The 17992-nt window shown below is 42.6% G+C and overlaps 2 protein-coding genes and 1 long non-coding RNA gene across 8 annotated transcripts; 2 read left to right on the forward strand and 1 right to left on the reverse strand.

The window, feature by feature from the left end:
* Positions 1-1193: 1193 nt before the first annotated feature.
* Positions 1194-5475, forward strand: LOC306915642. Of its 5 annotated transcripts, none has more exons than XR_013788855.1 (4): positions 1194-1294; positions 2836-3029; positions 4849-4990; positions 5178-5475. It is a non-coding gene; the product is annotated as an uncharacterized lncRNA (long non-coding RNA). The 5 variants fall into 5 exon arrangements; XR_013788856.1 differs by having other exon boundaries at positions 4852-4990; XR_013788857.1 differs by lacking the exon at positions 1194-1294 and adding an exon at positions 1804-2072 and having other exon boundaries at positions 4852-4990.
* Positions 5476-8415: 2940 nt separating this feature from the next.
* lyrm1 (LYR motif containing 1) lies at positions 8416-11117 on the reverse strand. The gene is made up of 5 exons (XM_079492647.1): positions 10856-11117; positions 10196-10353; positions 10042-10102; positions 9425-9456; positions 8416-9328 (listed from the first exon to the last, which is right to left on the reverse strand). The coding sequence occupies exons 1-5, from the start codon at positions 10926-10928 to the stop codon at positions 9215-9217; spliced, it is 438 nt and encodes a 145-aa protein (XP_079348773.1). The 5' UTR covers positions 10929-11117; the 3' UTR covers positions 8416-9214.
* A 392-nt stretch (positions 11118-11509) lies between these two features.
* dcun1d3 (defective in cullin neddylation 1 domain containing 3) lies at positions 11510-17573 on the forward strand. 2 transcript variants are annotated; one of them, XM_079493557.1, is made up of 4 exons: positions 11510-11959; positions 13384-13469; positions 14014-14561; positions 15556-17573. In XM_079493557.1, the coding sequence occupies exons 3-4, from the start codon at positions 14125-14127 to the stop codon at positions 16112-16114; spliced, it is 996 nt and encodes a 331-aa protein (XP_079349683.1). In that variant the 5' UTR covers positions 11510-11959; positions 13384-13469; positions 14014-14124; the 3' UTR covers positions 16115-17573. The 2 variants fall into 2 exon arrangements, with proteins under 2 accessions (XP_079349683.1, XP_079349684.1); XM_079493558.1 differs by lacking the exon at positions 11510-11959 and adding an exon at positions 12384-12495.
* The last annotated feature ends 419 nt before the right edge of the window (positions 17574-17992 follow it).

Consider the following 17992-nt stretch of genomic DNA (forward strand, 5'->3'; position numbering starts at 1 on the left):
ACATATAAGTATCACAGCTATTTTATATTTGCACGTAATGTCTATAAATCTCTTATCCAAAAATAGCCGATCTGCAGCCCGCACGCATGCAAACCGTTGCTGAGATTGCGCAGGCATGCACGAGAGAGGAGTTGTATGTGAGGAGCTGATCACAGATAGAGGGAAAGTGTTATATTTGGCCTATTATTTATGCTATATATTATTGACCGCGTCTGTGTCAGACAGTCACAGAGAGAGAGAGAGAGAGAGAGAGATGCTGCGTGTTAAAAAATAGAAGGGGCGCGCTCTCTCTCGCTCTCGCTCGCTCTCTCTCTCTCTCTCTCTCACACTCTCTCTCTCTCTCTCTCTCACACTTACTTTGTGCTTGCTGATGTTTTCAGAAGAATTAATCCAAGGTTTGTCATATATTATGGTTTAGTAGGCAATGGCATACACTTTAGCTGGTCAGTCAGTGTGTGCAGACTCAGAGAGAGAAGCAGCACTGCTCTGCTCATTAAATTGATATGACGCATGTGCGCATCTGATCAAGATAATTAGTTATTTGGCAACACCTGTGTGAAATACCAACGCTTTCATATAGCCTTTAGAATACGCTTTTTCTTTTTTTTTGTGGCCATCTGCAGGCCAGCCATGTGTACTGCATCTTTATCTTGAAAACGAAGCAGTTTACCGGTCTCGAGTGGACGTCGTACATAATTAACATAACCGCAATGTAGACGCAGTAAGTTTTATATCGTTCACAAAACTTAGGCGGGGAACAGCCCGCGACGTCCTCGTGAAGGCAGCCCCTTAAAGAAGTTTAAAGAAAGTGATGCACTGTGTTTGACACTTTTTTCTAGCCTGGCTAATAAGCCAGACTGAGGGGCTGCCTTCACGAGGACGTCGCGGGCTGTTCCCCGCCTAAGTTTTGTGAACGATATAAAACTTTACTGCGTCTACATTGCGGTTATGTTAATTATGTACGACGTCCACTCGAGACCGGTAAACTGCTTCGTTTTCAAGATAAAGATGCAGTACACATGGCTGGCCTGCAGATGGCCACAAACAAAAAGAAAAAGCTTATTCTAAAGGCTATATGAAAGCGTTGGTATTTCACACAGGTGTTGCCAAATAACTAATTATCTTGATCAGATGCGCATATGCGTCATATCAATTTAATGAGCAGAGCAGTGCTGCTTCTCTCTCTGAGTCTGCACACACTGACTGACCAGCTAAAGTGTATGCCATTGCCTACTAAACCATAATATATGACAAACCTTGGATTAATTCTTCTGAAAACATCAGCAAGCACAAAGTAAGTGTGAGAGAGAGAGAGAGAGAGAGAGAGAGAGAGAGAGTGTGAGAGAGAGAGAGAGAGCGAGAGAGAGCGCGCCCCTTCTATTTTTTAACACGCAGCATCTCTCTCTCTCTCTCTCTCTCTCTCTCTCTCTCTCTGTGACTGTGACTGCGTCTGACACCGACGCGGTCAATAATATATAGCATAAATAATAGGCCAAATATAACACTTTCCCTCTATCTGTGATCAGCTCCTCACATACAACTCCTCTCTCGTGCATGCCTGCGCAATCTCAGCAACGGTTTGCATGCGTGCGGGCTGCAGATCGGCTATTTTTGGATAAGAGATTTATAGACATTATGTGCAAATATAAAATAGCTGTGATACCTATATGTAAGTGGTTATGGTGAAATAAACCATTAACACTGGTTAGTTTGGAGGGGGCGAGGGGACTATGACATCACCGTTTCAGCAAATTAGGCGGCATTCGCTGTACACACGGAGACGTGAAAGTCGCGTCTCCAAACTTTCCCACTCTGGAAGGTAGTTTCAAAATTAGCCGTTAAAGTCCCCCAAAACGCCGTCTCCGTGTGACAAAAAGGGCAGATCGGCTAATTACTTGCCCCAGAAACACCGAATACGTCCTCGTCTGTACAGGCCCTGAATCAGCCGTTGGCAAAAATAAATTGCCTGCCAGCGACGACAGTGTGATTTGAGTCTGGCTTATTAGCCAGGCTCATTTTTTACTCCGTGTCAGATTTCCACACTCCTCATCTCACAATACCTGGAATGCACGGTAGGTTGAGGAGAGTGTGGAAATGGCTACAGTAGAATCAGTACTGTTACGGTTAATCCCAACCTCCCCCTTCTTGCTGATTAGTTTGAAGAGCTGGTCCAGAGACAGCACCAAAATCACCAGGCAACTAGTGAGTCTGTTCATATTAGTCACACAAAATGTCAGGCAGTGCATCGTAAGCTGATTTCCAGGTGTATTTTTTGTAGTTTGTCTTCAAACTGGTACTTACTGTAAGTATTTAAACCGCCCTGATGTTGTATTAGTGACAGGCTCATATTCCTCCTTGTCCACTTTGCTTGACCTGTGTCACAAGCTTAGTTTCCCCTAAACTACCACTGTTGTTTCTGATACATTTGTGTGTTTTTTTTATACGTATGTACTATACACCACTTTGGTCAACCTTGGTTGTTTTAAACCTGTAAAATCCCATATTATACTCAGAGGACATCATTGTGCAGATGCTCAAGGAATGTCGCAAGTTTGCCGTTGTGGACACAGTTACTGTAAAGAGCTGGCCAGATGTATGGAGGGAGATGCTGCTGGAGGGCTAGAGAGAGAATTCATTATGAGAGCAGCTTTGTGGTTAGAGAAGCAGGATTGTGATGGGAAAGTCACAGGCCTGAAACTAATGAGCATTTGCCTTCTCCTTCGTCAATAGCCACCATTTAATTGACATTGAGCAAGCTGCAAGGCAGTGGCTCCAGCAGTTTCTCAGTGTAGTGGGCAACAGTAATAATCAGTTTTTTTCCTCGATTCATAACAGTAAAGAAAGAAAACATAGACGGTTCACTTGAATGCACTTTCCTTGGCTTCAAATGGACTGTACTCTGTGGGTACATGGTGCTGGTGGCCAACATGCTGGGAAGGCCACAGGAGTCCAACGTGTTCCTGGAGCCTGGAGGACATCCAAAAAGGCCTCAACACATACCTGGAGAAGAAGAGGCTCTACTTACCAAGGTGACACATGAATGACATCAGAAACATTTTATGAAAATCATCAAATTCTAATGAGTAGTACACTGTGTCAACTGCCCTGTGATGTTGAATTTTGTATTTGTGCTTTGTATGGGAGAAAACGGTTTGGACCTGAAATGAATACGAGTGATTAATTTCAGATCAAAACTGTTTTCTCCCATACAAAGCACAAATACAATAATATTAAATATTATTTCAAAATCAAATACTTTGATATTTTCATAAAACATTTGACAAAACTGCTTTGAAAGCGATTCTGCAAAAGGACTCGTATAGTGTATAGTAACTTAACAACATGAACCTTAGCGGCCCTATTCTGGAGCGAACATTCAGCAAAAAACAAGAAGAGATTTGGTGTATTTGGATATAAATTATATCAACTCCCTGGCCCTAAGGGATCCCATCAACTATAGGGTTTAAGTGATTTAAATCTCTAGTTTTCTCACACCTTCATCCTCTTCTCCCAGGGTATTTTTAATGAAATCAAAGTGGGTGTAATTCTTGTGTCTATCCCTGTTCTCTATTTACTAAAGCTCTTTAGTAAATATAAAATACATTTTCAGGTCGGGATACCAATTTCATCCAGAATAATGAGCAGGCAAAATGTTTCAGACTCTTACGTTGTAATCTGAACAGTGAATGGTGCCTTTATTGTACTATACTCCATGGGCTTCATTGAACCTTGCAGGAATATAACGCACGCACGCACGCACGCACGCACGCACGCACGCACGCACGCACGCACACACGCACGCATACACACACACACAGGTGACAAATGACAATACATTACTCGTGATACAGTAATTCGAAATCATGGACACTGTTTCCTAAGTGGTAGACTACTCACGGGGCGAGGGTTCCCCTCCCATATTTCTGGCAGAAGCCATTGTGGTATATGGAAACCACAATTCACATTAATATAGCCTAAACAACCATGTTTTAAACAGTGTAAACCTGGATCTTTGTCTCTCATTGAGATAGTGACATGTTTAGACAGGATGCATGGGCAGCTGCAGGGGGGACCCTGTATGCTAATAGATCGGCTCGCTGATAGCAGCACTGTGCTTCCTTCCTGGTGACCATTACCATATATGACCATTTGGTACTGGGGGGGTTAAGACCAACCATGCACCTTTCCTTTGATGTCTCTGTCTTCACCATTGATGGGTGATTTCTCCATTCTGCTCATGTATTCAGTAAACCTTTCCCAGAGGACTGTGGCCACCTACTGTCTGTTTTGAGCAGTTGTCCTCCCAGCACAACTATTACGTCATTGCTCCCTCCATACAGAGTGGTTGAATCATGTCTATGGGATGCTTTAGTTATAGGTATTCTACTGTGCCTTCCCAGAGGGAAAAACACTCTCTTTAGCAACCAATTATTTCTACTTTGCTACTGTTACTTGACTATACGTAATTTAACCGCACACATGCTGTGTTTCATTTCTGTCATTGTGTGCACGTGTATACATTTATGCTGGTGTGACATGTAGATGTATGATCTATTTCTATTCTACTACACACACCTTCTATGTGAGTGCTGAACATAGGAGGGTACGCACGAACGCATGCACGCGCACACACACACACACGCAATAATAATTAGCTCAGTGTTTTGGCACAGGTGTCAATGGGCACTCAACAAATGTACCCCATTGTCCTTTTGTCACCATGTGCATGTTCCTGTCATGGTCTAGAAGAAATCAATGGGTGAGGAGACAACGGTGGAGATGTCATGTCCAGCCAAGCCATCTCTACAGCACATACAAATACATTTTTGTTTTCTTTTTATGCCCTAGCAGGGAGTGTTGGATGAATGGATGAGCTCTAACAGGACATTCTATCCAAGCTGCTGGTGATTTTGACATGCAGATGGCGATGGACAAATATGATGTGGTGTATGAACACTGTCCTTGGACAAGAGCACATCCGCTTCAACAGGTACAGTAGATATGTTTTTGAAATAACATATTTAGGTCTCATATGCTCCCATATCACTTTACGCTAGACACCATTAACCCAGAATTATTAATAACTCATGTACACAGATCTCTGTGTACATTGGAGTCATGAATACCTCATGATGAATAATCAATGATGTTTTTGTCTCCCCTTCCCTTGCTTTCAGGTTCACTTAAGTTGTACGTGTCAGCCCGGTGAACATGCGCAAGGCTTTGAAATTAATGGTCAGGTGGTGATGTCATTCAAACTTGACAATGTCTTCAACAGTATGCTATGCTGGTGGACAACGTGCCTGATATGTGGGTCGTACTCCTCCCTGCAAACCCACTGGGGAGCTACATGCCTGCATCTCCAGGCCAGGCTGCAGTTCCTACAGATGGATCACCCACCACAGATATTACGGACTATAACACACAACAAGTCAATGTATTTAATTAGCTTTTATTTATAATAAATTATGTTTCGGTGCGAGTTATCTGTGTATCCTATCGTGTAGCCGGCTCACTCCCAACTCATCAAACACAGACGGTTGGTCACGTCTTCGGGCATCACTTGCCGCTGACATGCTCTAGTGTCTATTTCGACACCAGCGGTGCCCCAATGCACCCAATGCACCTCTGTAGAAATCCCATGACATCATTGTCCAGACGCACACGGTACTACCAGTACCATGTAGGCTATGATATACCACAGCATCATATTTAAAAGTGTACAGGAACTAAACAGGAAGAACTACAACTAGAAAAAGTGCCCTTGGGCACAGGTCTCCACCAGGAGGATAGGAGTGTGTGTGTGATGTTTGGCAAAATGTTTAGGTGTGTGTGTGTGTGTGTGTGTGTGGGGCTTGGCCTGTTGTAGCGCCACCATGAGGCTGATTTGAAAACTGTCAAGTGGCATTTCTTCCAAAGCCTAGTGGGAATATGCATGCACAGTTTCACCACAATCGGACGCTGCATTGAGTAGTTGTGGCGATTTGTACAAAACGGGTACAAAGCGGGCTACTCCAGAAAAGTTTAAAAGCCAATTGTAGCCAATGAGGGTGGATTATGAGAAATCAAACAAACCCGTCTTGATCACATGACTATGGAGAGCATGTGTACCGATTTGCGTGAAATTTGGATACAATCTGAAGGAGTAATATTCGAAAATGTGTTTTACATATGTCGGCCTCCTGGTGCCGCTATAAAGAGCAGATGTGAAAAATTCCAGGCAAAGGTTTTTCCTTGGCCTCTAGGGAGTTGGCATACAAAGTTATCCACAGATCCGTGCAGTTAGAGGTAAAAACGCCAGTTATAGCGCCACCATGAGGCTGAGTTGAAAATGTTCATGTGGCATTTCTTCCTCGGCCTAGTGGGAATGTGCGTGCACAATTTCACGGAAATCACACGATGTGTTCATGATTTGCAGCATTTTGTTTGAAACTGAGCACTCCTGCGAACTTTGGAAGCCAATCTTAGCCAATCAGGATGGAGTCTGAGAAATCTGAAAGACCCGTTTCGTTGAATGGCTCTAGAGAGACTGTGTACCAATTTGCGTGATGTTTGGACAAAATCTGTAGGTGTACTGTCCAAAAACTTGTTTTGCACAAAGCGGCAGAGGTTCATCGTTGGCATCCAGTGTGCAAAATTTGGCATCGCCCGGGTTAACGGTGCCGGAGATTAGCTGTTCACAGACGGAAGGACGGACGGACGGACGGACGGAAGCAACCAAAGGCATGGCCCCCCCATATCTCACAAGTATGATCGTACCCTACAAACCCTCCCGCTCACTCAGATCAGCCAACGCAGGGAAGCTGGAGGTACCTTCACTAAAAACGCCGGGACAACGCTCCACACGTCCCAAACTCTTCTCCCTTCTGGCTCCAAAACTATGGAATGCACTTCCCATTGCAGTCAGAACTGCAGCCTCACTCCCAATCTTCCGCCGTAGTCTGAAAACCCACCTCTTCAGACTCCACCATGGCCCGTAGCACTTGCCCTAGCCTAGCCCCTTAGATAGCACATTATGTAGACTTAGATAGTATTTTAAACAGACTTATAGCTTGTTATGTAGACAGCTCTAGAATTGCACTTTATGTAGTCATAGCACTTTATAGTACACATGTATAATATATTATATAGTATAGTATGTATAGTTTACATAGATACTCCACTGTTACGTTCTTAGTTTACGCATGATTCATGATAACTACTTTTTATACATGTGATGTATGCCATGCTTTTTGTTATTGCTTAATGTAAATCGCTCTGGATTAAGAGCGTCTGCTAAATGCCTAAATTGTAATTGTAAATTGATCCATCTTGAGCACATGACTATAGAGATACTGTGTGCGGGATTTTTGGACAAAATCTGGAGGAGTAATAGCAAAAAATCTGTTCCTGCCTCTGGGGCAGAGGTTCATCGTTGGCATCTAGGGAGTGTGTGCAAAGTTTGGCATGGATCGGGCCAACGGTGCCAGAGATTAGCTGGTAACGGACGGACGGACGGACACGGACGGACGGACAGTCGGACACACACGAACGGACGGAGTGCAAAACATACTCTCTCCCCATGCCTTCGGCCTGGTGGAGACAACAAAAGGAAAGGGTCAATCTTAAGGGTGGCTATGCCAAAACAAGCCAAAATAATACTGCCTGAAAGGGAAATGAAATCTAGTCCCCCCCCAAATAAATAAAAGTAAACTATAAACTGAGCTAAAAGAGGGCAAATAAAAGAAATAGCAGCACATGCCTAATTCCCTTGCTCCATATGCCCCTATAGCTTCAATGATCATCTACTGTACACAGCACTATAATAGGCCACACAGCCTTAAGGGTTCAGTTGCAGGATCAACCCAGACTGGTTTAATTGAGATGCCCAGGTGTCCCCCAATCTCCAAAGCCACCTTACCTACCAATCACCATAGAGCACTGACAGCAGTAAGTTACAAACACAAACTGCAGCCCTATAGGGCCAGAACTACCATGTCACCTCATTTGTATGTAAAAGCTGAGCTAAATGTACTCTATGTTCAAAGTCGACTGGTTTAGAATAGATGAAGGAATCACAATCACATGAAAACTCATAAGAGGATATGATTCAGTTTAGCTATTCACGTTTCCTCTAATGGGTAATGGCTGAGGTCATTGTTGACAGTATGCCCAGCAAGAATACAAGTAATGTGTCAAACCAAATCTCAAACCCTGAGCTGCACCATTTACAATTGGATTAATTTATGGATATACATATACTCAGTATGACATTTCAGTGGCATTTTCCTTAGAGATCTACTTGATACGCATTTACCCCTTAAAAACAGTTGTTACACATTTGCTTCTATGTAACAAATAACACTTCCGTGTATCAAATACACCCTTATAAAATAATAATATTATAAAATGTATAATAACATTATAAAATGTCCTGAATTTATTGGTCATTTAAATTATTGCTCACTAATGTAATGGTGGCATAAAGATTGAAACCTTGTGGGTTTACCTTGGATGCTCTTTAATCAACAATATAATATAACAGTTTATTACAAGGAATAAATACATTCAACAAAATATAAAACAACTTGATGGCAATGTGCTTCAAAAGACAGACAACACTGATGGTGTTCTTTTAAATTACTCTAGCATAGCAGTTCAAGTATGTGAACTAATCTGTATTTTTGCTGTTTTTAGTGCAAATTGATACAAATGTCCCTGAATAGAAAACATACATGACTTTTTCCTTGCAACTTTTGCGTAGTGGTGGTGATGGACATTTGAGACCAGTTTGTGACTGACTACACAGTAAAATCCCATGTGATCATTTAACTCAGTTACAAGTAACATCGAAGATTTTACTGTGTAGGTTACACTCTTCAATCACCTCTTCTTGTAGCTCTGGTCCATAGCTCTAATGCGTTGCATTTAGAGCTATGTTACTCTCAATTTCCGCTGCTCGCATGAATGCAGACCAGCCTCTCGTCTTTAGCGTAAATACAAATAACATTAGAGTGCTCCCACTAAGGAAAGTAGGCTTTCTAATAACACAACTCACCTTTGTTTTGGTGAACGTTATTTTTTATTTACGCTAAAGACGAGAGGCTGGTCTGCATTCATGCGAGCAGCGGAAGTCGAGAGTAACATAGCTCTAAATGCAACGCATTAGAGCTATGGACCAGAGCTACTCTCCTTGGTAACATGAACTATTATCATGGAAAGAGTAGACCCAGCATCAGGTCTCATCATGTGATTGTAAGTAAACCGGCTTGGCCTGCTTCCGTAGCCTCTGTTGTGTTCGTAACTTCCTGCCTTTCTGCGTTGCCAGTCCCATTGGTGGTAGGTAGCTCTGCGATGACATTAAACACAACACAATTACATTTCTCCATCACACTTGGCTACAGAGAGAAACGTAACGTCTGTTATTTATTTAGTCATTACTTACAGCCCTTGGAAATGGGTTCCTGTAATGTAGGCCTGTGGAAAAAAGTTGAATATTTGAGGCTTTATTAATTTAAGGTGGTGCAAAATCAGGACATATAAAAATGTACAGTTTTATATGAAATATTACACACATATCAAAACATAACATTTACAAAAGTCTTAGTCTCTGCCTACTTGGAATAATACTTAGATTTAATATCATTAAAACCGGGAAAGCATCTGTGGCATTTTAGCTTTGGCTATAAAATAAATTGCAGATATCGTTGCTGTCGGGAGGAAACCACCTAACTCCATTTGAGGTTTTTTTGGTGCATAAAATCAGTGCTATTGAACAATGAACACCCTTTGTGTTTGTGTGTTGGTTAAAACAATGTTGAACCAATGGAAAGTAGTAAAAAGCTCTTCGGAGTTCGGACAAAACCTCTTAACTCCATCAGACCCTCAAACTGTCTGCTAAAGCAGCTAACTCCACCACCTCTCCCCCTCTCATACAAGTAATTGAGAATATATTAAAGTCACAACACAAACTTTGATATGGCAATATTGCTTTGTTTTCAAAATATGTGGTTCTTCCCGACAGCAGACAAGCTGCAATACTGTGAATCCTTCCACTCTTACCAATTTCTATTCTGGCTTCACATTCTTCAATGCACCTCTGTATTGATTCTGGATCTGTCCGCTTCAGAGAAATAACAGGGAAGGTTAGGCACACAATCCGAGGTTACCAACAAACTGCATGTTTTAAATTCTGTGAGCATACTACTTCTCCTACCTGTTGATTCTGTCTGAACAGAGTGCGACCCTCTTGCACTATGTACTTTCTCTCTGTGTCAGTTTCTTGAGGGACAGAGGCTTGCCAGGTCCGAGCCACTCGAAATACCCTCATGTAAAGAGATAACACCTTCTTCCTAGTGGCAGCTGTCATTTGGACTGAAATGAACAATCGGCAAGCATGACATAAAAATAAATGGTTAGTTTCATTGTTTATTTACAGTATTTCAAACTGAAACTATGTGTTTCCTTCTCATGTATGACATCTTTCAGGTATTCCGATTATTGAACACTAGATGTCACTAGAACCCACGGGCGCCATAACAACAACAATCAGATTGAAATCTATCTGCGATTCTGTTGTGGGATTCCGTTTTACATCCACGGCACGTTGTGTTTTAGATCTACAAAATAATGACACGTGTTTGGAAAATTGACTTATCATTACACATGCACGAGACTCACATTATGAAACGTTTGAGTTTGGGATGAACTTGGCAATGTCCCGTTGCATCAGAGATAGAGATCCAACCCGTTAACCTAATCTTTATCTTTATCGTTGATCTCTGCACACTAAACAATTACTGTTGAATAAAACCTAAATACATAGAACACTGACAAAAAAACCCAATAAGACTTGACTTGCAAGTTGCAACAATACCTGTGTAGAGAAGAATGGTTTGACTGGATGCTGGATGGAAAGCTGAGCATTGAGCAATGCATGATGATGACATTGGACGCCTAGTGATGACGTCACGTCAAACAACCAAACGATAAAAGGTTGTTTGATTTTTCTGTAGGCTACCAATATACCATATTTCAGAGTGTAGTAGGAGATCAAAGCGTCTTACTTTACACTCCTGTCTAACCTTTAGGGCGTGTTCGGAAATACTGCTTCCGCACCGGAGCGCACTCGCCTATTAGTTTGCATTGAACAGTGCGAACGCGCCTATTTATTGTTTCTGACAAAAATGTCAGAATCGATAAATACATCTACGAGTCTAAATCTTAGGCTACACTCTGCCATATTTCTTGTCAAGAAAAAAAAGTCGCAGAGCAGCGACCTAAAATCATCTACAAAAGAAGAACTGAAATACATACAGTAGTTGTGCCACTTTAAGTTTAATTTAAAAAATGTCGTTTCAAAAGAGTGTGTGTGTATGTGGTTTTCATTTTATACATGATTGATATTAACACATAATATTGTAATACGACAATAATACAGTAATAATATCGTATTGCATTCCTGTTTATATTACAGCACAAAATGCTGATGTGCATGCAGTGCAGATCAGCTGTGTCCCCCCCCCCCCCCCGCCAGATGAGTTGCTTGTCCTGGCTGCAGGGAGGAAGTGATGCAGGGAAAATTCCCATAATGTTCACCCAATGACTAAAGGGGAAACACAAAAGAAGCTGCCTGCTTTAATACGAAGAGAGGATCATTTAATTTAAGTTTTTGGATTAAAAAAAATCCATGCTGATTAAAAAAGGAGTAAAGCACACATCTGCTGTTAGAAGGACAAGTGTTTGTTTATTTTTAAACGTTAGTGGAGGAAAAAGTCCTTATCGATGTGTGAAGTTTGTAGCTAGCTGCTAGCTGTTCAGCTAGCATTACAATCAGAGAGTTGAACGCGACGACTTCGTCCTCAGTTCCGCTCACTGGTCTTTAATGCTAGCCAGACTGGCTTTGTTGACAACTCGTTTGGACTAACATCTTCTTTCAAAGATGTACACCAGATTCACAATAATCGAATAGTTTATAAAGGTAAGTGTCGTTGCTTTATTTCATTTTATTTGTGATTTCTCCCCCGCCCCCTTGTTATTTTTTGATCGGAAGACCTAGCCAACTTTTCAGAAGGCTATCGAGCTAGTCGAGACGATGCTTAAAGTTTAAGGCAAATTTTAACGTACATTAATTCGTCGCACGAGCGTGTCGCTGGACTAAAGTGACGCGTTTTCAACAGAAACATGTCGCGTCGACACTTTCGCCCCGAGTTGATACCACGTCGCAGTTGGCTGGTTCGATTAAGCATTGAATGTAAAGCCATTAGCCCGTTATATGCCCCGATTTTTTTGTACTCCGCAATACGGCGGTGTCGCGGCGCCGACAGTAGCCGATCTGCAAGCTCACAACGCGCCGCTTCGCGAGGCGGTGTGAGCTTGCAGATCGGCCTTTGTCGGCGGAGCGACACCATCGTACGAAGGGAGCATTTAAAAAAGAGAAATCACCCCTATGGCCAGCGACGACACCGGAGCCATATCAGTGATGCAGATGGCCCGGTGGAGCTAGATGCTAACGAGGTAGCTTATTTCGTAAAACATGCGACGGACCAGTCAACTCACATATCTTACATGTGACGTGTGTGTGTGTTCTCTTGACTTGACTGTGTTTGTTGTGCTCGCCACTTTCTTGCCCCCTCAACAACTATCCTAAACTTGGCTAATTGCTATCTAGCTAACGTTAGCTATCTAACGCTATAAAGTGTGCATTGTAGATGCTGTGTATTTCCTCACGTTGTTGTTGTTTTCTCCAGCGTACTGTGTGTGTGTTTGTTTTGTTAAACTAAAATACGTGTGGTGATTGATTGTTAATGGTTTAAATGAAATGCCTAGTTATGGTGGATAATGCATAATTCTAAAGCCAGGCCTTGCAGCTTTGAATGGATTTGGCCAGGAGATGTGCCCTGTAAGTTATCGTTCAGTGATATGCCCGTACATGCCCTGTCTAATGACGACTGGGAATTTGAGCTATGTCATTTCTGAATTCTAATCTGAACACATTTGGGATATCCCTGAAATGAAACAAATATCCTAGGAATGCAACAATTCAAAAGTTGAAGTAAAACTATGGTGAGGTTTAATAAACAAGCTGTATGAACTTAGCTTGGTTCCCTATCAGCATAATGTGGACACCCAGAGATGAGTTGAGATGAGAGATGGCAAGCCCCCCCTCCAGATAGTTTAGGGTGCAATCAAATACTGCTGTCAATCAAATACTGCACTTTGCTTACATTGTAGATGGTGTAATTATTTCAATCGTTTTGTTTTAAAAAAGAGCCGTGCCTGTTTTCCTTGATCTCAAATTACAAATTCACGGCAAGTTGACAAAAAACAGACGGGCCTGCAGGGTTGGAAAGACACTGGATATCACATTTTGCTTATGATGACAAGATAATGTGCCTCTTTCAGCATTGCGGATGTCAAGGTCACTACAATGGAGCAGAATAAGATGACACCTTCATCTAGAGTGGCCAATGTCATCTGAGGAAGTGTCTGTGAGTAACACACTGCTGCTTTGCTATTTTATTAATAACCAACCTCTTACAGGGGCTCATAGATAGTAATACCAATAGTAATAATAATATTATTATTACTTTTGGTATATGCTACAACCACTGATTTGAAAATGTCTGGCCATTAGTGGCTCTCATTAAGCATCTTATGTTTCATTCTAGATTTTTGTGGGACCTTTTGCATTTTCTAATGTGTGAAGGGTCATTAACATGTCAGGCTCATTCATACCTCATAGACCTAGGAAGCTGTATGGCCATGTAAACTTTACCAAAGGCTTTGTGTAACTCATTACTTCTAGCTCTGTGTTTCTGTGGTTCCCTGCATGATGTCTCTTTTTGTAAGTACATTTATAAAGATTTCTATGGTCACCCTCCTTGTCTAAGAACTTGTGTGTATCAGAGCTCCAGACTAACTTTTTTTTACCACCTTCCCAGATGCGTTGACTGAATAAAACTGAATAAAAATGTCATAGAAACTAGTATCTACCCTGAATGATATCTTTGAATTCTCTTTCCCCCCCCTCAGCCCCAGAGGGCATGTTGAGACGTCTCACCAGGCCAGAGCAGAGGCGTCTAGGTGGTGCAGACGGGGCCTGAAGGAGGGGAGGACAGAGAGAAGAGGGGACCAGTGACAGACATGGGCCAGTGTGTCACCAAGTGTAAGAATCCAACGTCCTCCCTCGGCAGCAAGAGTGGAGACAAGGAGAGTGGCTCCAAATCCCACCACAAGAAAGGGGGCAGTGGAGGGCACAAGGAAGATACCAGTGCCCCATGCAGTAAAACCCCCAGCGAGCTGTCGAACGGCACCAAGGCCATGGAGGTTACTGTAGAGACCCCTGTCATCCCTGCGTCGATGGGAGATCTACGCAAGGAGGAGCGCTTGACTGACGGAGATGGGTTGTCACTGTTGCGCATCGAAGATCTGTTCTACTGCTACAAGGACGAGCAGGAAGATTCCATCTTGGAAGAGGGTATGGAGAGGTTCTGCAACGACCTGTGCGTGGATCCCGCTGAGTTTCGGGTGCTGGTGCTCGCCTGGAAGTTTCAGGCAGCCACCATGTGCAAGTTTACAAGGTAAGACCAAGTTAATGAAGGAAATATTTTGGTATGTGCCTGAAACATGTCTTCAATGATTTGTCAGTCAGGCACAAGATGGCTCTGCTGATTTAAGGCCTATTCATACTCCAGTTTTAGGTGATAAGGTGACCACCAAAACGGTAGTTAGTAAAAACAGAGATGTGTTGAGCGGTGAGTCGCTTATCACCGCGGTGTGACATCATGTCGTTTTTGGTGGTCATCTTATCATCTAAAACTGGAATATGAATAGGCCGTTAGTGAGCCGGCCCTAAGCGCTAAGCGGGCAGGGCTCTTCTGCCTTTCCCTTGATTTGAATGGGACGATTGGCAACATAGTGCCTGATGTTGTACCCCTGGCCAATTTATTTGATGGTCAGCTTACCTATCGCTGTTAGGATAGGTCTGTCCCCCTCTCTTTCAACAGCTCAGCTTCACGTGCAGAATTATACATTGACAGGTAGGCGGCACACAGGGAGTGGATCGGGCTCTGTCACTGCCCTCCCGCACTCTGCAGGGAGTGCTGTTTTGGCCACTTGTCAGCCCTCTCCTCTCTCTCTCTGATTTTTAACTCAGCACTTTTCTATCCACGGCCATTCTCTGTTTGGGAACATGTTTCATTGTCAACTGTTGCTTACTGAAGCTATTTACATTAGATCTGAATTTGAATAGCCCACATTGTTGTAGGGATGAGATGCCAACACAATCTGACCAGCAATATTGCCCAGGGTCAATGCCCAGTTTGCTCTAATGAAAATACAATTCATTCCTCATTTTTGATTTGGGCAAATTATTTCATTAAGCTATAACATGAAAGGCTAAACTTGTTTCTTTGACCAACCAACTGATGTAGTGTGATGTGCTGTTTTGTGTCTGAAATTGCTTCATAGTTATATTTATAACTTAGATCCACTGTTGCGCTTATGGCTTTGTGAGGAATCTTTATGCATCATTATGTGAACTTATGTCCTTTCTTGTTTTCTATGTGCCTCCAGGAAGGAGTTTGTGGAGGGCTGTAGGGCCATCCAGGCAGACAGCCTCGAGGGCATCTGCTCCCGCTTCTCATACATGATGCTGGATGCCCGAGGAGAGGAGAACTTCAAGGACCTGTATCGCTTCACCTTCCAGTTTGGCCTGGATGCCGACGAGGGCCAGCGCTCGCTGCAGCGAGACATTGCCATCGCCCTTTGGCGCCTGGTCTTCACGCAGGACACACCGTCCATTCTGGAACAGTGGCTGGATTTCCTGGGGGAGAACCCGTCGGGCGTGCGGGGCATCTCACGGGACACATGGAACATGTTCCTCAACTTTACCCAGGCCATCGGACCTGACCTGAGCAACTACAGTGAGGATGAGGCGTGGCCCAGCCTCTTTGACACCTTTGTGGAGTGGGAGATGGAGCGCAGGAAAAAGGAGGAGGAGGAAGTATTGGCGCTGAGGGCAAAGGAGGAAGAGGAAGGACAGACATGTACAGAGACTGAGAGCTCTCCTGGAACAGACATACTTCAAATCGAGGGCAGTAGCCGTGGCTCACAGACATGGGGGGGGCACTGACCAAGTTGTTGGGAGTTGTTGGGGTTGGCGGTGACATATAAGTGAAGTGTACATCTGTGAATCATTGGATACTATTAGTATTATTACCATTACCGCTATTCATTTCTGTCCTTTTCTGTTGGGGTGGCGAGTCCTGCTTTGCAACCCATATATTTTCTGGTTATTGAAAGGGCTCAAAGAACTGTTTGTTTTAAGCACACTATTTAAGTTATTTTATCTTCTTTTCCCCCCCTCCCTCAATGTGTGTTTTAGTAATTGGACAAGTGGTCCATTTTGATCTTCACCCAGACACCATAAACCCTGCACAGTTAGCTCGGTAAAGGCTTGCTTTAAAATATAAAATAAAAACAGGCAATGGAAAGCCATACTGTTCCCCAATTACCTCATTATGAAGCTCATTTTGACATGGTAATATGGTATACCGGTATACTGGTGATATGACCTTTTTTGGCCAAGGAAATAGGCTTGCTGTTCTCATTGCATAAATAAGGGAATAGGACAACCTGTCCTCTAATAACCTCTCAAAATATCTGCGGGTCATGGTCAGTGAAATCAACTTTTCATGAATTAATAATTGGCTTTGGATGCTTGAAAATATATTATTCCACAGTGCTGTGAGGATGAGCTAATTCCAGTTTTGTGATCAACAAGTGTTAAGTGTCACAATATATTCAAGCTTCTAACAAGTGCATAGCTTCCTCAGATGTGATACAGATAGCAATTGCCATTGTATCTTTTATCCATCAAAACTAAAATGCCTATGCTATGGAATTTTGAGTTGATTTCTTTGAAAATGTCCCCAATCCTCTCTCCTCTGTATTGAGTGTTCTATTGAGTGCTAAATAGTCAGTGCTGAAGAGTGAAGTTAGTGTCTTAGCTTATTTCAACAGCAATGGCTATGTAACATTTTGACCTACCGCGCCTACCCATTCAGTGTTTTGCAATCTCCAAGAAGTGGGTAGGTGTGTAAACTATCCGTTTGTTGGAAATCTGCAAACACCAAATGGGCTGATCATTTCTGGACTTAAGATGTCTGCACCTGAACTACATTCACAACAGTTGCGTTGGGCGTTACACAGAGCTTTATATTGTTTACCTTCAAGATATACAGTAGTTTTGTGTGTGGGCTGGGCAATGAAATGCACAAACACCAATGGGCTGCAAGGTCACCATGCTTGGAACACTATTCAGAGAGATGGCGGCATTATTCACGATTTAAACCTTTTGACAGTTGGATGATCTGAAACATAGCCTAGTGTGTTTTTGGGACATGTGAATGATTGTTAACCAGGTGTGCTGGCTCATCTTTAGTCTGTAACTAGGTCCGGTGTGCTATGGAGGTGCCCATATCCAGGTCTTGTGAGGTTTACATTCAACATTGCTTTCATTTCAGACACCCTTTGTCCTTTTTTATATAAAATGCATTGATTTATAATGAATAAAACAGTGTTGAACTTTTGACTGTGACATGATGCATGTTGTCTCTGTAAAGGTTGTTGCATTCATAAATAACCTGTTGGGAGGACCCTGCAGCATTATTTCAGAGCCATACTTGTGGCATAAAGTGTTATTGTTTCAAACTGAATTCTGGGAACACAACAGAGCTACTTGAAGGTATCACCAAAAGACTACTAAACTGAAATGGGCCATCCTCTTTCTTTTAATTCTCGTTTGTACTTAAACCTGGATAAAAGTTTGAACACTATTTTATTTTTAACAGATTTTTACATCGTGGTATTGCTACTTGGTACAAAAGATGAGTACTTCTTTGGGGGGGGGGGTTGCAGGGGAAGGTGCAGCTGAACCTAACTTCAAAAACACATTACAATGCGTGAGAGCTTGTAGATCTCATACATATATATATATAGCAGATCTACA

The sequence above is a fragment of the Electrona antarctica genome (assembly GCF_951216825.1).
Source record: "Electrona antarctica genome assembly, chromosome: 22".
NCBI lineage: Eukaryota > Metazoa > Chordata > Actinopteri > Myctophiformes > Myctophidae > Electrona > Electrona antarctica.

Excerpts from the sequence above, each read along its gene's own strand:
- lyrm1 (XM_079492647.1), bottom strand. The coding sequence starts at position 10,928 with ATGTCATCATCATGCATTGCTCAATGCTCAGCTTTCCATCCAGCATCC. Across the intron at positions 10,354-10,855 it reads AACCATTCTTCTCTACACAG|TCCAAATGACAGCTGCCACT; the intron begins GTATTGTTGCAA and ends TGTTCATTTCAG. Across the intron at positions 9,329-9,424 it reads GGAACCCATTTCCAAGGGCT|AGCTACCTACCACCAATGGG; the intron begins GTAAGTAATGAC and ends ATGTCATCGCAG.
- dcun1d3 (XM_079493557.1), top strand. The coding sequence starts at position 14,125 with ATGGGCCAGTGTGTCACCAAGTGTAAGAATCCAACGTCCTCCCTCGGC. Across the intron at positions 14,562-15,555 it reads ACCATGTGCAAGTTTACAAG|GAAGGAGTTTGTGGAGGGCT; the intron begins GTAAGACCAAGT and ends ATGTGCCTCCAG.